The sequence below is a fragment of the Conger conger genome, chromosome 16 (genome assembly GCF_963514075.1).
Source record: "Conger conger chromosome 16, fConCon1.1, whole genome shotgun sequence".
NCBI classification, from domain to species: Eukaryota; Metazoa; Chordata; class Actinopteri; order Anguilliformes; family Congridae; genus Conger; species Conger conger.
The window spans coordinates 31,012,847-31,033,047 of record NC_083775.1 but is presented as its reverse complement, the minus strand read 5'-3'; the positions used below and the strand labels follow the sequence as shown (position 1 = coordinate 31,033,047).

Below are 20,201 nucleotides of genomic sequence, written 5' to 3'. Positions count from 1 at the left end.
CAATTATGCCAATGGAGTCAATAGAGTAGTCGCCAAATAGATTTTAGAGCGGTTAAAGATGCCATAACATTTCTAGAGCAGCTGACAAATAAATAAGGCAACCGTAATCTCTTTCAGTTCAGTATTATTCTTTGATTCAAGACACTCTTAGATTTTTGAAACTTTGTGGTGGATTTGATCTGGAGCGGTTTCCATAAAGTACAGGGCACCCATGCAATGAGATCCCTGAAAAAAGTGAGTCAAAGCACAATTCTTCAGCATAATGTCCAACCGTACATTGTGAATTCTTACCACTCTTCTTTGGATTAGCCACAGCGTCTCAATTAAATCAAAAGTAATCCAGATACTATATATTAATTTCAACCATCTAAACTATCGAAACCATCACCCGTTTCTTTAATAAATATATGTAATATACCATAATTTATATTGGTTCATATTGGGATTGAATTACACAGAATTACATTGGGATTCAATTGCTACACAATTATATTCTTTTGATACCGTCTACTTATACATCTGGATATATTACCTTCGCCTTAAGTCATGATAAGCTTGATAATGAAAATACAAAAATAATATTAATAGAATATTAAAAGAAAACCACATAAACAAAGCAACACTAAATTTAATTCTGATTTGGATTGGTGTGTTGTGTTTCTCTATTTTTTTGCTGAGCAGGTTTTGAAATAGAGAAGTTTATTACAGCACCAATATAATTTATTTTTCTTCTTTTAATTTGCAATTAAAAGCCGGAATAGAGCCTTAATGAATTGAGTCATCTTCAATTACCTTCCTTAATTCTTCAGCCTGAAACTCCAAGTTACAAACCCTTTTCCTTAGCACTTATGCCACAATTAACCCCCAAACTCTTCACACATATTGAAGGGTGAGCGGTGATGATGCGTGTGTGCTACATTACAGACATTTGGATATGGGAGAAAGTACTTCCTGTCAAATGAACTTGCTGGGCTATCCAAAAAACATTGGTTATCCCAGCAGGAAACAGAGAAATGTTGCGTGTCTTGAGTCAGCAGCAGCAAAAATAGCACAGGGATCCATAAAACAGAAAGTGGATTCTGTGCCTGATGCTCCTAAGCTCTGAGGCATGTGCTCCCGAGGTCCTAGCAAGAGACTCAGGCTTCAGCGCCTCTGCTCCCCGCATTCCCCACCATGGTCTCGGACCGCGACACAAAACACGCCAGGCCATTCCGACTGTCAGAGACGCGGAATGCAGAAAATTCCTCACAAGCCAGTTAATTGATATGTGATGATTCTGGTGACCTTTTCCTACCCTGACCTTCGACATTTGCTTTGCAGTTGACCCCGCTGTGTACTGAGGAATCCAGCCGCCCTCGTGGGTTTGAGTCCCATATACAGCATGGGACCGCATCCACCTCAAACACACATCCTGTGAGAACCTGTTCAAATAACTGCTTAAGAGCCAACTAATCACATCAACAAAGGTAAACTCAACATGGTAACTACTACAGGAAGTACCTGCTCGGTCTTACAGGGATAGATTGCGGTTGCTTTAATAAGCCTCAAAACGGAACATACTCATTAAACTTGAAATCAACACACCGTATAATAAACAGGTTATTGCATGCAAAAAAATACATGCACTTGTAGTCATGGGTGTGTAACCACATGCAGTCCGGCACCCGAGGTGACCCAAACCAATGTGTTCAGTATGAATGTGCAGAAGGTAGACCATCAGCCCAACAAGCAACCCAACGGCTCAAAAATTCAATTACAAATTTATGGTTCCAAAAAGTGTTAACGGCCAAAGAGACACGCACACAAATGCAATAGTTCAAGGCACAGAGTCAAAAAGAGTAGAAACGACGGAAGTACAGGACTTGCACACTTAATATAATTATTCTTCCAAAATATCCAAATTATAACTATCCAAAATTAAAGTTTTAATCCTGCAACAGTGTTACCGTTTCTGCCATATCAAGCCTTCATCAGAACAAAGGAAGAAGTGTTCGATAGCAATAATAGAGACAGCAGACGTGGTGAACTATCGCTATTAGTTAGTGAATGGTGATGGGGAGACGTCCTGCTTTACTCCAATTGCTTTGAAGTGGATGAAACCATCAGTTGCACAACGGTGGCAGGAAGTGAAACATCAACCTTCGTATCGACCGTCTAAACTATGTAAGCAACACACAGCAGACTAAAACCACTGATAGGTGTAAGCAGACGTCCCTCAGACTGGCTCTGCAGAATCCAGAGTGTAGTCTGAGCGTTTCACCGTCATCTTTTCCTGTCGCTGCCGTTACAAAACACAAGTTCCTATTTCTATATTTGTTTCCCTGCCCTCCCTTGGGCTAACTGCCCTTTTAAGCTAAAACTATCTGGCCAAGTACACAAGATTACATAGCCAATAGAAAACAAACGTACTGCCATAGTACAAGCGCACACACGTGTTTCGCTGAACCTGAATGGTTGCCAACTACCACAGTGAGGGGTTTGGCTATGACTGTTGGAGATGTTTCAGCAGAGTCATGTGTTTGGCTGAGCTTTTTGTGGATATTTCACCACAGTGAGGGGTTTGGCTGTGATTGGTGGGGATGGTTCACCACAGTGAGGGGTCTGGCTGTGATTGGTGGGGATGTTTCACCACAGTGAGGGGTTTGGCTGTGATTGGTGGGGATGGTTCACCACAGTGAGGGGTCTGGCTGTGATTGGTGGGGATGGTTCACCACAGTGAGGGGTCTGGCTGTGATTGGTGGGGATGTTTCACCACAGTAAGGGGTTTGGCTGGGATTGGTGCGGATATTTCAGCACAGGCTGAGGAGTTTGGCTGTGATTGGTGCAGATATTCCACCATAGGGTTAGGTGGCTGGCTGTGATTGGTGCGGATATTTCAGCACAGGCGGAGGTGTTTGGGTGTGGGTCACTCACCGTTCCCCGGCGAAGGGCAAACTGGATGGAGTCCATGTCTGAAACGGGGCACCAGACCTCGGCGATCAGGCACTTCTGCGTGACGTCGATGTTGCAGAGGTTGAGGGTGTGGTAGATGGCTTTCATCTTCCTGACCTTGATGAACCACACTCGCACCGTCTTGGCGGCGGCCTGGAGAACTCTCTGCCGGTGGTCCTCCGTCTGGTTCAGCACCTGTGGGGCCAAAGGCAGAGCGCATGGGAGAGGGGCTCTGGAGAAAGATTATGCTGACTTTTAGGTATTTACCAGAGAGGAACCAGGGCCCTGAGGGAGTTTCCCGTTAACACAAACCACATCATAGAGGAGCTTTCGGTTTCTGTTCCGTGTGGAACAGGTTTTGGTTATTACGTTATGTTTTCAGTTAGATAAAAAAAATATATATATTAGTAATCCCAATGTGGCTAGGAATATATTGTGGTGAGATACAAAGCAATAGTGGAAAGCAATGACAGTAAATGAATTTTGCGAGCCACAACTATTGTCATTAAGGGCCTGTTCCCACGACAATGGCACACTTTTGTTGCATTTCGACCCTTCGTTTATATGAAAACAATATTGTTTATATGAAAAATTGGTCCAGAGTGCAATTCTTGTGATAACGGAAGAGGTGGGTGACAACATGAAACAGTGATGATACGGACCCTAATACGCATCCGCGAATCAGCCTAAACACAACAACAACGGCACCCTTCAGAGCTGTGTTTGTGCTGCAGACCATTCAAACTTTATTCACACTCCTCCAGCAAAATGTAGACTTGCTGTGCCATTACTTTGATCAGCGGAGACGCATTAATTACATGCGCCAAGTACTCTTTCCACCTATACATCAAGTCAATGTTCTCTTGCAATTTAACACTTTTGAATGCAATGGTCACTCTTAATAATAACGCCACTTCCTCGTCCGTCCTGTGCTTTCGCCATGTGTTTTGGTTTGTAGATGCTGTAGAACACAGCATGCGCATTCTGTGCTGTTGAGCTGCAAAGCTACACCGCCACCCACTGGCCTGGCATGCATACTACAGCGTTTTCAAATATTTCTGCTTAACAGTTATCATACTGTTTTTGTATGAACGCAGATTTTTTTGGAAACTTTTCAGTTTTTGAGAAACCATTGCCGTGTAAACAGAGCCTGAATCACTAAAGACTTTGGTGTCTTCGGAATTGTGATAATTGGTCAGCCTCAATTCACAATTCAGGAGCCCAGTGAAGGTTAAAAGCAGTGTCAAACAACCCCCCGGCTGGCCTATCAGAGGTCAGTCGCAGTGTGGGCCAGTCAGAGGTCTCATAGACATACATAATAGTAAAGTGCGTTTCGATCCACCGATTAAGAGAAGGCCCACAGCCCCATACCCCATACCCTACCTGTGTCTTTACAGTTCAGACAGTATGGCTACCGCCATTCCAAACACACAGCCCCCCCGGCCCGCCGTCAGGTTTAAATTTACACTCAGGGAAAACCGCTAGCAGTGCCGCGCGCGTCTCGGTTTCAAAATTCACGGCGCTGTCAGGAGGCGTGGGCACGAGGAGCCGGGGAGTTAAATTCGGGATCAGGTGGGAAGCGAGGGGGTGGCTTTGATCTGTCTGCCGGACTTTGAGCGCCCCGCCCTCTCTGGCCGAACTCCACCGCGCTCGCATGCAGCTGCTAGCGGCCGGTGAGGGCCGTCGACAGGTGCCGACTCTGGAGACGCAATGTCTCCCGAATAATCAGGAAATACTGATTATCCTCTGTTGGGCGCTCACTGTTCTTTCCTGCTACCTCCAAAGAGTGTAAAAGCTAGGACACATTCAAGTTTTAGAAATCTGGATGAGACCTTTAGGACCTGAAAGCCAGGAAATAAATGACTGCAGGCATTCCTCTCCAAGGCTTTCTTGCCCTCACTCCCCCTGTATGAAGTGTCTCCTCCCAGTACAGCTGACTGGTTGAGGGCAGGGTGTTTCATACCATTCTGGAGTGTGAATGTCAACAATAATCTAAAAGCACCTCTGCCAGCTCACCCAAAGCATTGTAACAATCTTTACCAGCACTTACAAAGCATTAAATCCACCCTGACCAGGACATACAAAGCATTACACACAACCTCTGGGTAATTCCATGTCAATTCAACACATCGTCACAGATTTTAACGAGATTTGGCACGCTGATTTGGCCATAAAAGAAACCCCTGGAACTGAAAGCTAGTCTCAGGTTGTTAATCTGGGAGATGCGGGGTAACACAATGTGCAGTAATTGCGCTAAGAAAATTGATTGCATGCCTTTGACTTGCCTTACCTCCATTACTGTAGGTCATAGATAAATGGCTCTTAGATCACTTTATAGGCTTTCACCAGCTCAAAATGTATTACATTTTCACCAAAGTTAGCTTATAATGTTAACACCATCTCTAGAAAGTTTGGACTTGGATATTTGAGTCATTGCCGTGATATATTGTTAATTTCCTGAAGCAGCATATCATGGTTTTATATCACTAATTCCTTACGACGTTGCTGTACTGCGTAGCACACCACATCAATTGCTTCTGTCAGGTCCGTGCCCTTTTTCCTGTTGTTTTTTCCTCTTCTGGTTTTTGGCTTGCCCGTTTATGACTCTGCCAGGCTATTTTGATTTTTGTATTTCACTGGCTTGGACTGCCAACCGGTTTTGAACTCTGCATGTTTTGACCATTACTCTACTGATTTTTTTACATTATTGGCATTTGGCAGATGCGCTTATTCAGAGCGACATACAGTTGATTAGACTAAGCAGGAGACAATCCCCCCCCTGGAGCAATGCAGGGTTAAGGGCCTCGCTCAAGGGCCCAACGGCTGTGCGATCTTATCCCTACACCGGGAATCGATACGCCGACCTTGTGGGTCCCAGTCATTAACAACTACGCTACAGCCTGCCCTTGATATGCCTGTCTGCCGGGATTACGACCACTGCCTGTCATTAATACATCCTGCCGTATTCACCTCATCCCTTAGTCTGTGCATGGTTCCTCTGACCCACACTTACGACAGATTAATTAAGTCAAACAAATGCAAAAAATGTGTAGCTCCAAGCTATTCAAATCATACTCCTGAATGCCAAATTGCCAGGTGAAAGAAACATTGAACATCTTTTATTTGATTGTTATAGAACAACTTGCTTTTACCAAGCATTATAACCACATTGACCAGCTGTTTTAAAGCAGCGTAGATCAGATCTGTCCAACTCTTAGCTCATTACAGAAGGTAGAGATGTCCACTGTTAAGAGTACAGAAAGGCACTGCACACCTCAGGTTAGACTCGTTCTGAAGGTAGGCAGGGATGGGGGACCTGTGCAATGTTAACCTGTGTAAACGTGAAACTGTCTAAAGAATACTCAGCGAAATAATGATGTGTGGGAGGACCATACCATCTGAAGGTCATCGATCCGGGTGTTGACCCCCGCTGCCATCTCCTTTCTCTCCTGGGGAGTGTCTGGACAGGGGTAGAGTGAGGCCCGGAAGCTGAGAGAGAGAGAGAGAGAGAGAGAGAGGGAGAGGGAGAGGGAGAGGGAGAAGGAGAGGGAGAGGGAGAGAGAGAGCAAGAGGGAGAGAGAGAGGGGGACGGAGAGGGAGAGAGTGAGGGGGACGGGGAGGGAGAGAGAGAGGGAAAGGGAGGGGGGAGAGAGAGGGAGAGAGAGGGAGAGGAGAGAGGGAAAGGGAGGAGGGAGAGGAGAGAGGGAAAGGGAGGGGGGAGAGAGGGAGAGAGCGAGAGAGAGGGAAAGGGAGGGGGGAGGGAGAGCGAGAGAGAGAGGGAAAGAGGGAGAGAGAGAGGGAGGGGGAGAGAGAGGGAGGGGGAGAGAGAGAGGGGGGGAGGGGGAGAGAGAGGACAGTGAATATAAATCCTATCCACCTCTAGTGCCAGGGCTTCAGCTTTCAGTCTCACAGGTTCACTGAGCATCACGTGTCAGAACACCAACACACATCAGCCAGGACACTACAAAAGCACCTCACGACCTCACATCACATCCGATCGGCCATTCTAAATTGGAGTTGATCTACCCCAGGTTTTAAAAAATAAATACAAATATTCACACAATTAAATACGTCGATCTTCACTAGCGTCACTGTGGTACAACGCCTCCTCACTGCCCGTTGCAGACAATTCAGATGCAGAAAATATAGTGGAGGCTGCAGTTCAGATTAAACTAAAACAAGACTCCAAACTTCAGTCCCAAGAGTTCTATCCCAATGTCACCATTGCTTCTAATGTTCTTTTTCAGGTACAGGTGCATTATTTTGTTATGGCGTGTGAAATACAATTGACACCAGTTAGTCTGAGAATAAGTCAGAACATGACAAAATTACTATTGGGTGGCCTCGGCCTTTAACACACCCCCATCCCCACGTCCTCTGTCCGGCCCCTTACCCCTCGCAGATCTTTTTGACTCTGTTTTTCAGCTGGTCTCCTTGGAAAAAGATGATGAACACCGATTTGTGAACTTGGTCTCCCTGTAAAGGCGAAAACAGGAAGTGATGTCACAAGCGTGTTTGTTTTTGTGGTCGATTAAAGGGCGGCAGCTCTGGAGGAAACCACAGTGCATCCGGTAGCACAGCCTCGTAATATCTGCGCCTGCACACGCGCCAAATTCTGACCTCAGCGAGATGCTGCTCCTACAGCTGTGTGAATCCCTCCTCGTGCACAGAGTAACGACATCATGAAGCTGTGCTGTTAGGAATGAGAAATGTGTGGATGCATGCAGTGGAGAAGTTCCAGGCTGCAATTCCTTCCTGATTCTCCCATTAAACACTAACCTTTAGACCCTGTTTCTGAAGCCGCTGGTATTTATTGCTGAACCTTCACTTTCGGCTCCAAGTACATAGTCTATGGTTGACACATTTACGGTCTAAAATGAAGCACTTCCTCACTGACAAGGAAAATATTGCATAAGTTAATATTGCGTCTAGCTGTGCAGCCGTGCGGGTGTGTCTGGTACAAGAGCGGGGGGCAGGTAGGCGTGTGGACCCCGGGCAGACAGGGGGCGGTACTGACAGAGGCGGGGTCCTCCAGAGGGTCCTCGATGTCAGCCTGGCGTAGGAAGACGTTTCCGCGACAAACCCTCCACAGCATTCGCTCGAACGTGGGGATCCTCTCCCTGCCGATTACTCCGGCAACAAACCTGCGGACCGCAACCACGGTGAGAAACCAGGTCCCGCGGGTTCAAACCTCCCCACATGACGTACTCCCAAATGATCCCCCCCCCCCTTCATGAGTTGGGCTGAGGGAAGGCTGGACAGCAGAAGATTGCAGGTTAAAAATATGGTCAGGTGACGGGGGAAACGGGTCAGGTGACGGGGGTAGCGGGTCAGGTGACGGGGGTAGCGGGTCAGGTGACGGGGGTAGCGGGTCAGGTGACGGGGTAGTGGTAGCAGGTCAGGTGACGGGGGTAGCGGGTCAGGTGACGGGGTAGTGGTAGCGGGTCAGGTGATGGGGGTAGATGGCACATAGGGGGGACTCACCCGATCCTCAGCGGGGCCACCCGTCCAACTTCCTGGGGGTCCAGCAGGATGGACGACTCCTCAAGCAGATGGGGGTCCTCCATCTGCTGATGATGATGGAATTGAGCCTGGATTCACAAAGCGATCACACAACTAATGACCCGCGTCAGAGGCGTGCGGCAGGGAGGGGGGGAGGGGAGGGGGGGAGAGGGATGGAAAAGGAGGGCATGTGATGGACAGATTCACAAAGAGTTACAACAAAGATAGAGGAATAAAGGAGCACAAATGTACGCAGCGGTAAACGAACACACAGGCTGGTGTGGAAGAGTGAGCATGCCGTGCAGAACCCCTCCGAGAAGCTTCACTCGCTGAAGAGCGGGCTTTATGGGAGGTTAACTTCAAAATGTTCTACAACTTTCAACAGCTAGTAGCAAACTGTACAAGAGCATTAGGATGTTTAGCGAAGAACATTCTAATGACGTATTTCCGATTACACCTAAAATGATTTAAGTGGACCCAAAGCCGTGTTAATCCCAAGGTTGGTGCAGTTTAAGTGCTACGTCAACACGTTAACCTGCGGAGTGGCTGGCACCATTAACCGAGCACTTCTCTCCAGCGCTCGCTTTCAAAGCAAGATTACTGCAAAATAACTAAACAAAAAAAAATTCTGATAATCATTGGGGCTCTGACGGTGTTTCATAAAGCAGTGGCAGCACATTTAAAGCTCATCTAAAAGGCCTTTCATACATAACTGCAGATTCAGACTCCACATTCTCTCAGTACTGAAGAGGCAGAGGCAAACAAATGGTTAAGCTAAGGCTGGAAGGGCTGGAGTTAACCTACACTTCACACGGAACGTAGAGAGCTCCAATAAATCTATAGGCAATTTCAAGCTATTGAACAAGCTTATTCAAATTTGTAATTTTGACAGTTTATCCATTCTATGGATGGATTTAGGGGAAGTCACATTTCTTCACAACTTACAATTTAGTCTCTCGGCAGGCACTTTCAGTCATCACTAGAGGCAGAGATGAGCAAAGTTACAAGTGCCACAGTCAATGTGTATCAACAAAATAAGCAACACTGGCCTTCAGACCCGGCTGCTCACAGCTATCCTGCATCAAACACGCACGCTGAGAACTGCAGTTCTACAGGGAAATCGCGTTATGTGTTTTAAAGGTGGCAAACACAGTATCTCACGCCTTCCTCAGATTTCTCGTGCCTTTTCTTCACACATAATGATGAATGCAGCCTTCAATGGGGCATGTGACACGTCTTAAAGAGAGGGACTGGAATGTGTGGCAGAGCTCTGAATAAGTCACACTGTAGAGTCACAGTCAGGAGGCTACAGAGTCAGAGCTGTTAGACAGGCCGTGTGATAGGACTCTGTGAAGGTCACACTGTAGAGTCACAGTCAGGAGGCTACAGAGTCAGAGCCATTAGACGGGCTGTGTGATTGGACTCGCTGACTCAGGCCTTCGGTATCTCCTATGCTCAGAGCATCTCTCCCAAATATGTGCATATTACATTTTTCACTCATGTTTATATGAATGCTTCTACATAAAAACTGGATGTAAATGCTTCTTATAGATTTACAAATGTAAAAACACTTACAAGTATGAAAGCAGAAAACTAGATCACATTGGAGAAAGAATGTACGGATAACGTCAGCACACAGAGCGTATTCTAAACATTAGCGCACACACAGAGTGTATGGTTAATGTTAGTGTGCACAAAACATATGGTTAAATAGCAAAAACACAAGGTTACAAACTTCACAGTGCACACAGAGCACATGCTTGATGTTAGTGCAAACATAGCAGGCGGTTAACGTTAGCTTACACGTGGAACGCAAGGTTAACATTAGTGCACACGCACAGAGCATACGTTACCTTAAGTGCACATATAGTGTACGGTTAGCGTTAGTGTACACCCAAAACACATAGTTAACATTAGCGCAGAAATGGAGTGCATGCAAATGTTAGCACGCTCACAGAGCATGCTAACGTTAGCGCACACGCACAGCAGCGTATGCTAACATTAGCGCACACGCACAGCGTATGGTTAACGTTAGCGCACACTCACTGCGTATGGTTAACGTTAGGTCACACTCACAGAGCATATGGCTAATGTTAGCACACACACACAGCGTATGGTTAACGTTAGCACAAGTCTTCCCCTGGGAAGTGCACTTTGGAAAGAAGAGAGGGTTGGGAGAGGATAAGGTTCCAGGGGGGTGTGGTGATGAGCCGCTTGCCACTAACGGGTTCTCCTAGCTTTGCCTACCAACAGGACACCAGTCCCCTAAACAATCTGCTCCCTCTATCCTTAAAGAGGAACTCCAACCACAAAAATTATAACAATAATGTGACCTATCTCTGAAAATGACATTTCAGAATTTGCAGTATATGACAAGTTCAAAAACAAAGCAAAAGACAATGAGCCAAACAAACCTAAACAGGCTAAATTAAGTTAATATAACAGCTAAATAAGTTTAATGGGAAGAAATCAAAGGAAGAACATAAAATGAACATTTTAAAAATGATGAATTGCTTATGGAATTAGTTGTGACAATCACCAGCATAGGCAGTGGATCCCCAAGACAAAGCCTGCAAGAATGACAGAAAACCTCCAGAGATCGGGAGTGCCAGAGTACCAATACAACGCCTTGTCTGCACTTCATAATTACATGGTAAACAACTTGGTTTTCTGGAGTAGATGAATGATTCTTAGTGAAGCAGCACACATTGTTAAATGATTTACCTCAATTTGAGTGGGTAAGGACTGCTAAAGTTATCATTTACAGTTCACACAGCTGTGCTTGAGAATGCAGTGAGGCGGATCAGATTAGGGTCAAAGGTAGCCGGCAGGCAAGCTCCTCGATAGTGTTAGGAGAGGCAGCCAGCGCCCAGGCTATGCAAATATGGGATTTTAAAGGGGCACTTCTACTCTTTTAAAAGCAGATTTGCCTCATTATAATCAGATATCTTTAAAACGTAGAGATATTGCTTTGGGTCAGGTAATGTCAGATGATATCCTCAATTACATTTTTTGGTAAATTAACTGAAATTAACTGAATGTTTTGTGAGGTTTTTTTTCCATGAATTCACAGAATTTTAAGTCATACACTAGACAGACTAAACTAACCCTACAGTGCATGTCGGTGCCATAGGTCCAGGTTTTACGTGAAGACTAGTAGCACGTGATGCCGTGTGTCGGTGTAATTATCTGCACGAATAGTCAACCGACTCTTTTTGTGAAGGGTAAACACGGTCGTCCACAACCGGGCAGCCTGCGGCAAATGAGATTTCAGAAAGGACCTGACCTCGTCAAAGAACTGCTGGGTGCGCCTCAGGATGTGCTTGAGCTCAGTCAGTTCCAGAAAGTTCTTCTTCAGTGCCTCCTGGTTGGTGTTGATCTCCTTCAACTCAACTTCCAGCTTCTCAAAGGTGGCCTGTGGAGGAGAAGGCAGTCGACGGCCATTTTGTTTCATTTTACGGGCAACAAATGTTTCATTAATCTATCAGAGACATTCATTGCCTTGTGAAAACACAAGCTTTCACAGCATAGTTAACTGCAGTTAATGAGGAATGCGTGGCGGATTTTGCGGCGTGTACGCATTGGCTCGGAGAGAACTTGAGCTGAGAAACACCAGTACCTCCAGATCGATCATGTCTCGAGGGACAGGAACTTCTGGATTCTCTCCGGTGTCGGTAATCGGAATGTCGGCTCTCTTGATCTCCTTCTCCACAAACCCTGCGAACAAATGCAACGAACGGGACTCAGATTCCCCGCAACACTAACATTTAATTTTTGGCACTTAGAAGACAGCCTTATCCACAGTGACCTACAAAGATTACACCTCACATACAGTCAATTTCTTCAGCTGGATATCTGCTGAAGCAACTCAGGAAGTACCTTGCTCAAGGGACAGAGCACACCCAGGCAACCGAACCTCCTAACGCTCGGTTACAAGCCCTGTTTCACCCTAAATTTCATCAGTTACACCACTGCACAAGCAAACCATGAAGCAATATAAAAACGGGGAGATACTTGGTGGCACTGTTCTAGTATACGGATACAGACGAGTATCTTGTTAAAGGAAAACACCAGGAGTGAGAACACATTCTTGTTCCATCAGCACTGAAGAGTGTGGAATGAGATGTTGGTTCAGCATTATCTCAACCAGTCCAGTCTGCCATTCTAGTTTTCAAGTAACTTTGTGGATAAAAATAAGCTCAAAGTGTATTTTTATTCGCGGACTTGGCAGTACTGACACAGATCAAGCCCATGTCACACAATGATGAGTGGTAAGCTTTGCAGAAGCAAGTTAGGCAGTAAAAGGCTGCACCAAAGATCCCCACACAAGCAATCAAAAAAGGACAGAAAAGTTAACCCTGTCAGCCTGAACCAGTCTGACCATTCTCCTCTGACCTCTCTCAATAACAACGCATTCCAACGAAAATTCCAGCTTCTGCGATACCACCCGGTCTGGCACCAATAACAATTCCACAGTCAAAATCACTTCATTCACTTTTCTTCCATATGCTGACGATTGGTCTGAACAACAACTGAACCTCTTGGCCATGTCTGCATGCTTCTATGCATTGAGTTGTTTCCACATGATTGGCTAATTAGATATTTGCGTTAACGAGCTGGTGTACAGGTGTACTGTACCTAACAAAATGGTCACGTATCATGGCCAAATGGGTGAGCGCACCAAAATGAAGCCACGTCATAGGCAATGGCAGAGAGCCTACACAGGAATTCATGAGGGTTACAGCAAAGTCAATCACCTCGTGCCTTGTTGATGAAGGTGGGAAATACCTTCTCAGACATTGCTCTGTAGCTGCTAGTGAAGGCCCTAGTGGACTAAGTTCTGGGCACCGCCATGTTGTTTACGCTCCCCATGATGCGATCATGGCCTTTGGGCAGTCCCCTCAGGTCGTCAAGCTCGTTCCGGAGTCTGTCCTGCCTAGGTCCCCTTTGTAAATGTAACATGCGTAGCAGGAAGTCCCCAACAGTATGTAAATTTATGAATAAATCTTTGAATGTATTCAAATCCCAATTATTTTTTTAAATAGAATATTCTTGGTAGCCCTGCAGGTCAGACACACAGAAGTTGTATTTGGCATGCAACTCCCCCTGCAATTGCTCCCCCAATACTGCATTGTGTCTCATAGCTTATGTTTGAACTTCCTGGTTTGGATTGCCATGGCCATTGCCACTGTCACCTTATACCCACTCTCACTGAGTTGCTGCGACTGGTTAGAAAATATTGGTTATGTCCCAAAGGAGGCTGGGTCCATGGCTCTCAAATACATAATGCTATCCAGGTTTATAGCAGGGTAATGTAAGGCCAGTAAGTGAGCTACAAAACGCATGTCAAACCAGGTTCACAGCATTTAATGATTACAGGAATGTAATTTTACGATAGGCCTACAAAATGGGTAATTATGCATTTCAAGGATGTGAGTGCGAGGCTGCACTGCCCTAAATTAAATATAAGATTTTTCAGTGTTCAGACGGCACAATTGTGACTAGGATTTCCATATTTGAGAAGTTAGAAAAGTTGAAAGTTGTTAAAAAAAATTTTTTTGATGGCAGAAAAACCATCAGGGGGTTTCGGGTCAAAGCGAGGATATCGGCATCTTTTCGGGAGACGTTTTCAGCCAGCGGCAAGCCTCCGCAGCCGCATTTAAAAAAAACTCACTCAGCTTGCGGTCCATCTCCTCACAACGGCGCACTTCATTCACAAACTTCCGCTGGAACACGTTCACGTCTGGGTTCAGCTGCAAAAAAAACATACGGCCTTACTTTTAACAATCACAATTTCACACATTAATTTACTGCATCATGTTTATGGAACCCATTTCCTGTTTTGCTACCCTATAAGCCTGCAGTCTCAATAGACTTAATAGACTCAATAGACAGGCTTTCCCAATCTCACCCAAGGTCAGCCTGTTTACTCGTGACCAGCGGTGAATGACCGGCCTGGTCGATACCCACAAACCCCATCTAAACAGCTACAATCTTCAGTGCTGTAAATTCCACTGGAAGCCAAACGTAAGAGAGGGAACTCCTCAGCAGGGCGCAGGTGCTCATGGGGTGCAGGGACTCGTTGGGAGCAGGGACTCGTGGGGAGCAGGGACTCGTGGGGAGCAGGGACTCGTGGGGAGCAGGGACTCGTGGGGAGCAGGGATTCGTGGGGTGCAGGGGGGAGCAGGGGGGTGCAGGGACTCACGTCACGAAACTGGACCATTCCCAGCTCCCCCAGCTCGCTGACACAGCAGTACGCCGCCTCTGATTGGAGGAAAAGCTGAGCGAGGGTCATGTCTTCACTTCTGAAGAGGTCCCCCATGGTTCCAGTTTCCAAATCTCAGATCCTGATAGAAGAAATAGGCATGTGAACTGACCAAAATTATTTTATTATATGAGACAACACACCGCACAAGGAAAAAGGACTGCATTTAGTAGTAGTAGTAGTACTAGTAATTTATTCCGGTCAATATTAACAATTTTACAAAATGAATGCACATAGAAATAATGAATGTAGATGATTGAGATGTAGGCTGAAGCTTTAGCTTATTATACCGACCCTTTTTACATAGCATATTCTAACAGTCAACCCTTTCAGTACTAGGTTTAGGCTATACAAAAACAAAGCATAATATGCTTTAGGTCAGCGGTGCACAGCAAGGGCCGATCCGCTTCAGGATTTGGGCCACCTTCTGCTCTTACTTATTTAATAAGCTAAATAATGTCTTGATTAGATATTTGTCAATGCACCAGCAACAGCTGCAGACTGCAAGTGTATCCTAAAGATTTTACAGTGCTCAAGTACAGGAGTGAACCAACATAATTTATAGAGCCGTCAGAAAAATAACAGGTTGTTTTGCTAATTGGTTGGAACAAAAACCAGCTTGCAGACGGGCCCACCAGGACAGTTGTGCATGATCACAGAGTTTCAACTGATAAGCAAGTGCTCCCTGAGGTCCAAGCTGGGGCTTTTTCTGTCACGTTTCTGACAGCAAACAGCTTCACTCCTGACCTGCTCTGCTAAAGTCCTACCCATTCTGTGCTTGTCAGTGAAAGTAATTTAACTGAACTTGAAGTCATTTAACTCATTAAAGCGAAAAGCTTTGAGAAATTCCAGAAGATTCCACATTCTCCTTAGAAAACACTTGGAAGATTGGTGTTAATTGGTTTCGGAGTGTCACATGGCCTCCCTCAGCAAAGTGTGAAAATTCACAACCCCCTATGAAAGCATGAACTGGAACAACCATTAAGCAGAGGGGGGAAAAAACAAAAACACAATGATATGGTGGCAGTTAGAAAATAAATGTGATACATTACATATTTATTCTCTGTGAATCTTACGCCAACACTTTTCCAAGAGCACCCAAGCTCTTTAACTACAGACAAATAAACTATTTCTCATTTACCTTCCTAAAAGTCCTTACACTTGTAGAATTGTAAATGTATAAACAATTTTAGAGCAAATATTTAAGGAAACTAGCTACATTTCAAACAAAGCTGCAATATATACATGAGTCACAAAAACACCAAATATAGAGTAGTTTTAAATTGTAAAAGTGTTGATCTATGCGCGGAGTATGCAAGGCTCATGCAAAGACATGCTGTGCTAGAGGGGTTACAGATTAAACCGCAGTACCATGCGACTCAATAACAGGAAATCGTCTGTTTTACAGCCGTATTCATGATATCTGCTCAGCCGTCTGTTGACGGTTACTGTGCCTGGTTACTGTGCCTCGCCCTTAATATGGATTTATAATCACAAGTATATGGCATTGGTATTACCCCATGAACAAGTGGTATTGAAGCTTACCCCAGAAACAAGCTCCGCTGCAACATTTGTTTGTATAAAACTAAAAAAGCTGGCGATAAATAGTTTTATGTGATCGTAAAGTTGCTGTTAGCCTGAAGTTCATGAAGACTCATGCTTCTTTGGTTGTAATATTATTGCGCAGTAGTTACTAGCTATATTGCATCTCGTGATGTGTGTTGTCCATTTTATCTCAGTAGAAATTATCTGGGTGGATGGATGGATGGATGGGTGGATGGACGGGTAAATAAATTAGTCAATAAAACATTCAAAAAAGAAATTATCGTTTGACGAGAACTTAATTAGGCACGCATGCAGCTATATATGCGGTACTCCACAAAGAATGCAGTTAAAAAGACCGCATCCAAATGACTAAAACTAATATTCCCATTTGGAACATGGTTATTAAGCCAGCAAATCAACTTTTTGTTAGCTAGCTACATTAGGCTACCATGTCCATTTAACTTTTGTTACATAGCTAGTTGGTATTCGTAACCAAGTAGGCGAATGTATAAATTACACCGGCTATTAAGACACAAAAAATATACCCCCATTAAGTTGATATTAAGCAGCTTTTTATCATTAGCTAGGTATAGCAAGTTCATATTTATCTATCTCCCGTGTCTAACACAACGAAACGGGCGCTAAAAATACAATAAAAACAAACACCGACCTAGCAAACCAATGCCCCCTAACAGTGTCAGATAACAAACAAACAAACGGTTTTGCACACTTAACACTAACCAGCTAGCTAGCTGTCTTTCAAGCGACCTTTTCATAGTCTTTCAAACTATCTAGCTGTCTAAATAAACTAATCTTCCATTTGAAAGACACGACTTTAAAACGTGTGCCATGACAGACTGACACCAAACTACTCATGATGACTCCTGAGTGACATTAGTTAATTCGCTAAACTAATCTCAGTTTCCTAAACTAGCTAGTTCTGTTCCACAAACTAACGTTAAACCAATATCGGTTTTTGTTAACTAGCAAGCTAGATAATGCTAAAGCCAAGGCTACTGTTATAGTAAATTACTGACTAATTACTGAAAGTTGATTATGCAACAGAGATCACTGAATTGTACTGACATAAAGTTAACGTTAGAAAATAGCTCTAATTTGAAAGATAGCTCAAATTTAATTGATAGCGAAAGTGCTTCCTGACTAGCTTGCAACATAGCCAGCTAACAACTTTAAACGCTCTTGCACAACGTATTGTAAACTGTAACACACAAATTGTATTCCAAGACCAATATAGCCCATGCTACCTGGCTATCTTGGTTAGCATATACAGCTAGGCTATATAACGATAGCTAGATCTAGCGAAAATATTTGTGAAGAGTAAACGTGATGATCTGCGTAACTACTTAGATTTCCATAGACGTTTAATCTGTAAACGTTATTTAAGATGTTACAGCGTGAGCATATACATTAATATGCCAATATTCAAACTTACTGTAAAGTCTTCCGAGTTCCGACCAACTCCGCATACACTGTTCAACAGGAAATATCAGCTGACTGGTCCTCGCACTCGAAAGTGACGTGACCAAAATTGGGAGTCTGATTACATGACGACAGCAGGAAAGCTGGAATGCTTGAGCATAGTGATGGAAGTGTCAGTGGGGTGGCCCAAACTGCGACTGTACTCCAAATGTTGAACGCAAGACAGTTAACATTATCAAACCACTTGCCTTCTGCCCATGTCACACTTTCACATAGCATAAAACGGCTTGCCACCATACATAGCTTCTTTCTCAGTTCTTGTGTTTTTTGCATACAGGCACCACGGCCAGTTCTCGGCCAGTTCGCCACATTTTGTCCGCAATCACAATCTCAACAGTCCCCGAGTCCATCCAGTCCAAACTGCAAATTGCTCCCATGAAGTCAACAACAAGCTACAGTGATGACACTCACTGTGGACGTGCTCAGTAGGGTCCCCTGTCCAAGATAGTTATTCATTTTTGGTGTATATAGGCTATCATAGGTTACAATGTTTACATGATAGCCTTAACAAACTCTACTACTTACTGTTAGTTTAACGTGTTAATTCAATAAAAGTTTGTTTAACCGTAATGAAAAGAAAATGTTCAATTTTGAAACTCGTAGGCATCTTTTCGAAACATAAAGTATACTGATGAAATTCATTTCCATGTTCAACTGTTGTTTTATGCAGTTTTTAAACTGATATATGCATTTACAATGTGTAATAAAGCACAAAAGCGTTTCTGCTTACTTTATGTATTTTCCTTTAAAAAAAACTTGGGTTTTTGTGAATTTTTTGTGAAATGCTCCAAAATACTGTTTAGCAGAGAAAGTCGTTCTGGTACAAACCAACCCCATACCTTACCTTGTTACAACCAACCCTACTGGTGGGGTAAATAGTAACATTTTGGTCACTTGATTTAAATTCAAATATCTCAGATGGGAACATGGAAAGAACATTTGGGTGTTATGAATAATTAATAGACTAATAAAATAAGTAAGATGTAAGTTATTAATACTTTATTATTATGTGTTTTTTAGGGGCTGTGACTTTAAGACTCTGTTCTATTCCTGCATGTATCTGTAGCAGGGATGGAACTGGAATCTGGCACTGATGTTGTAATTGCATCAGTGTATATTTAGCAACAGGGGTTGTATGAGTGTCTGTAGTGGCCATTGTCAAAAATAATTCAATGGCAAACTTGCTTCAGCAAGGTTTGTGTCTTTGAACACGGTTTGCACTGCTGAGACTGCAGACAATATTAGAATATTAGTGCCATCTGATGGAGACTTAAAGAACAACAGACAATGGAGCCAGTACTACAAAAGCTAAAGCAAAATAAAGAACTCACAATATTTATTAGCCTTCCACTTCAAAAGATTGTTGTGTGTTCAGAGATGCTCTTCTGCCTGCCACTGTTGTAACACATGGTTATTTGAGTTACTGTCGCCTTCATGTGAGCTTCTCCTCTGGCCTCATCCCATCTGGCACCAACAATCATTCCACAGTCAAAGTCACTTCAATCACATTTCTTCTCCATTCTGATTTGGTCTGAGCAACAACAGAACCTCTTGACTGTGTCTGCATGATTTTATTCATTGAGTTGTTGTCATGTGATTGCCTTGATTAGATCTTTGCATTAATAAGCTAGTGTACAGGACTACTTAATCAAGTGGTCACTGAATGTATATATAACTCAGACATGATCTAAGGAGATTGGCTGAGGGTGTCCAACACAAACATGCTGACATTAAATGCCACTGCAATCTCTGCAACTGTTTAGCCACTCTCATATCTGGCTATAAATATATTTACATTCCACAGTACGTCTTAAAACATGGGGATAGGTTACCCCTTGCCTATGTATCTTTCTCTCTCTCTTACTCTCTCTCTCTCTCTCTGTAAATATTCTCCTTTTTAATATAAATTATTCAAAAGATAATGAAGCATAATGCAAAAAGAGCATTATGGGCAAAGAGCTATGATACTGACTGACAAAAGGACAAATCCTGTCTTCTTTTTATTTAATCAGTTCTTCATTCTTTAATTACATTTATTTACTTTACTTTGACACTTTAATTGTGTCATCCTATTACAAATGAATCACATATTATGAAATAATGAAGCCTAAATGACCACGAATCTTGGGCAACAATGACTGGCCTGTTCTCCAGAGACGAGAGATAATGAATGAGATAATCTAATCATACAAATTGCCTGCAGAGCAATGGGAGAGATATAATCGGGCCATGAACATCATACTCCTGCCAGAGCTATTTACGTTCGCATGTAAAAAACATTTTACTCTCAAACTGTCATTTTTTAGAGGGACAGGGGGTCCAGCTGGTGGAGGGTGGTGATTGGGGGAGGGGACCTCTTTTAGGAGGGCGGGGGGGGGCAGTGGTAGAGAAAAAGGAGGGGCTGAGGGGCACAGGGGCGGGGAGCAATAGGAAAGCTGGAAACAAGTTTGACTGGGTA

General features: G+C 43.9%; 1 protein-coding gene across 2 annotated transcripts in view; it reads right to left on the bottom strand.

The window, feature by feature from the left end:
- Nucleotides 1–17,819, bottom strand: part of LOC133115180 (V-type proton ATPase 116 kDa subunit a 1-like) — a 36,273-nt gene extending 18,454 nt beyond the window's left edge. The window contains exons 1-10 of one of the 2 annotated variants that reach the window (XM_061224952.1): nucleotides 17,697–17,819; nucleotides 14,639–14,780; nucleotides 14,108–14,186; nucleotides 12,053–12,150; nucleotides 11,720–11,848; nucleotides 8,416–8,522; nucleotides 7,949–8,075; nucleotides 7,325–7,407; nucleotides 6,327–6,420; nucleotides 2,914–3,126 (exon numbers count right to left, since the gene is read on the bottom strand). In XM_061224952.1, the coding sequence (XP_061080936.1) occupies nucleotides 2,914–3,126; nucleotides 6,327–6,420; nucleotides 7,325–7,407; nucleotides 7,949–8,075; nucleotides 8,416–8,522; nucleotides 11,720–11,848; nucleotides 12,053–12,150; nucleotides 14,108–14,186; nucleotides 14,639–14,755 (1,047 nt within the window). In that variant the 5' untranslated portion in view covers nucleotides 14,756–14,780; nucleotides 17,697–17,819. The remainder of the gene's footprint in view (nucleotides 1–2,913; nucleotides 3,127–6,326; nucleotides 6,421–7,324; nucleotides 7,408–7,948; nucleotides 8,076–8,415; nucleotides 8,523–11,719; nucleotides 11,849–12,052; nucleotides 12,151–14,107; nucleotides 14,187–14,638; nucleotides 14,781–17,696) is intronic. The other variant, XM_061224953.1, reaches the window with a different exon arrangement.
- Between the last annotated feature and the right edge of the window lie 2,382 nt (nucleotides 17,820–20,201).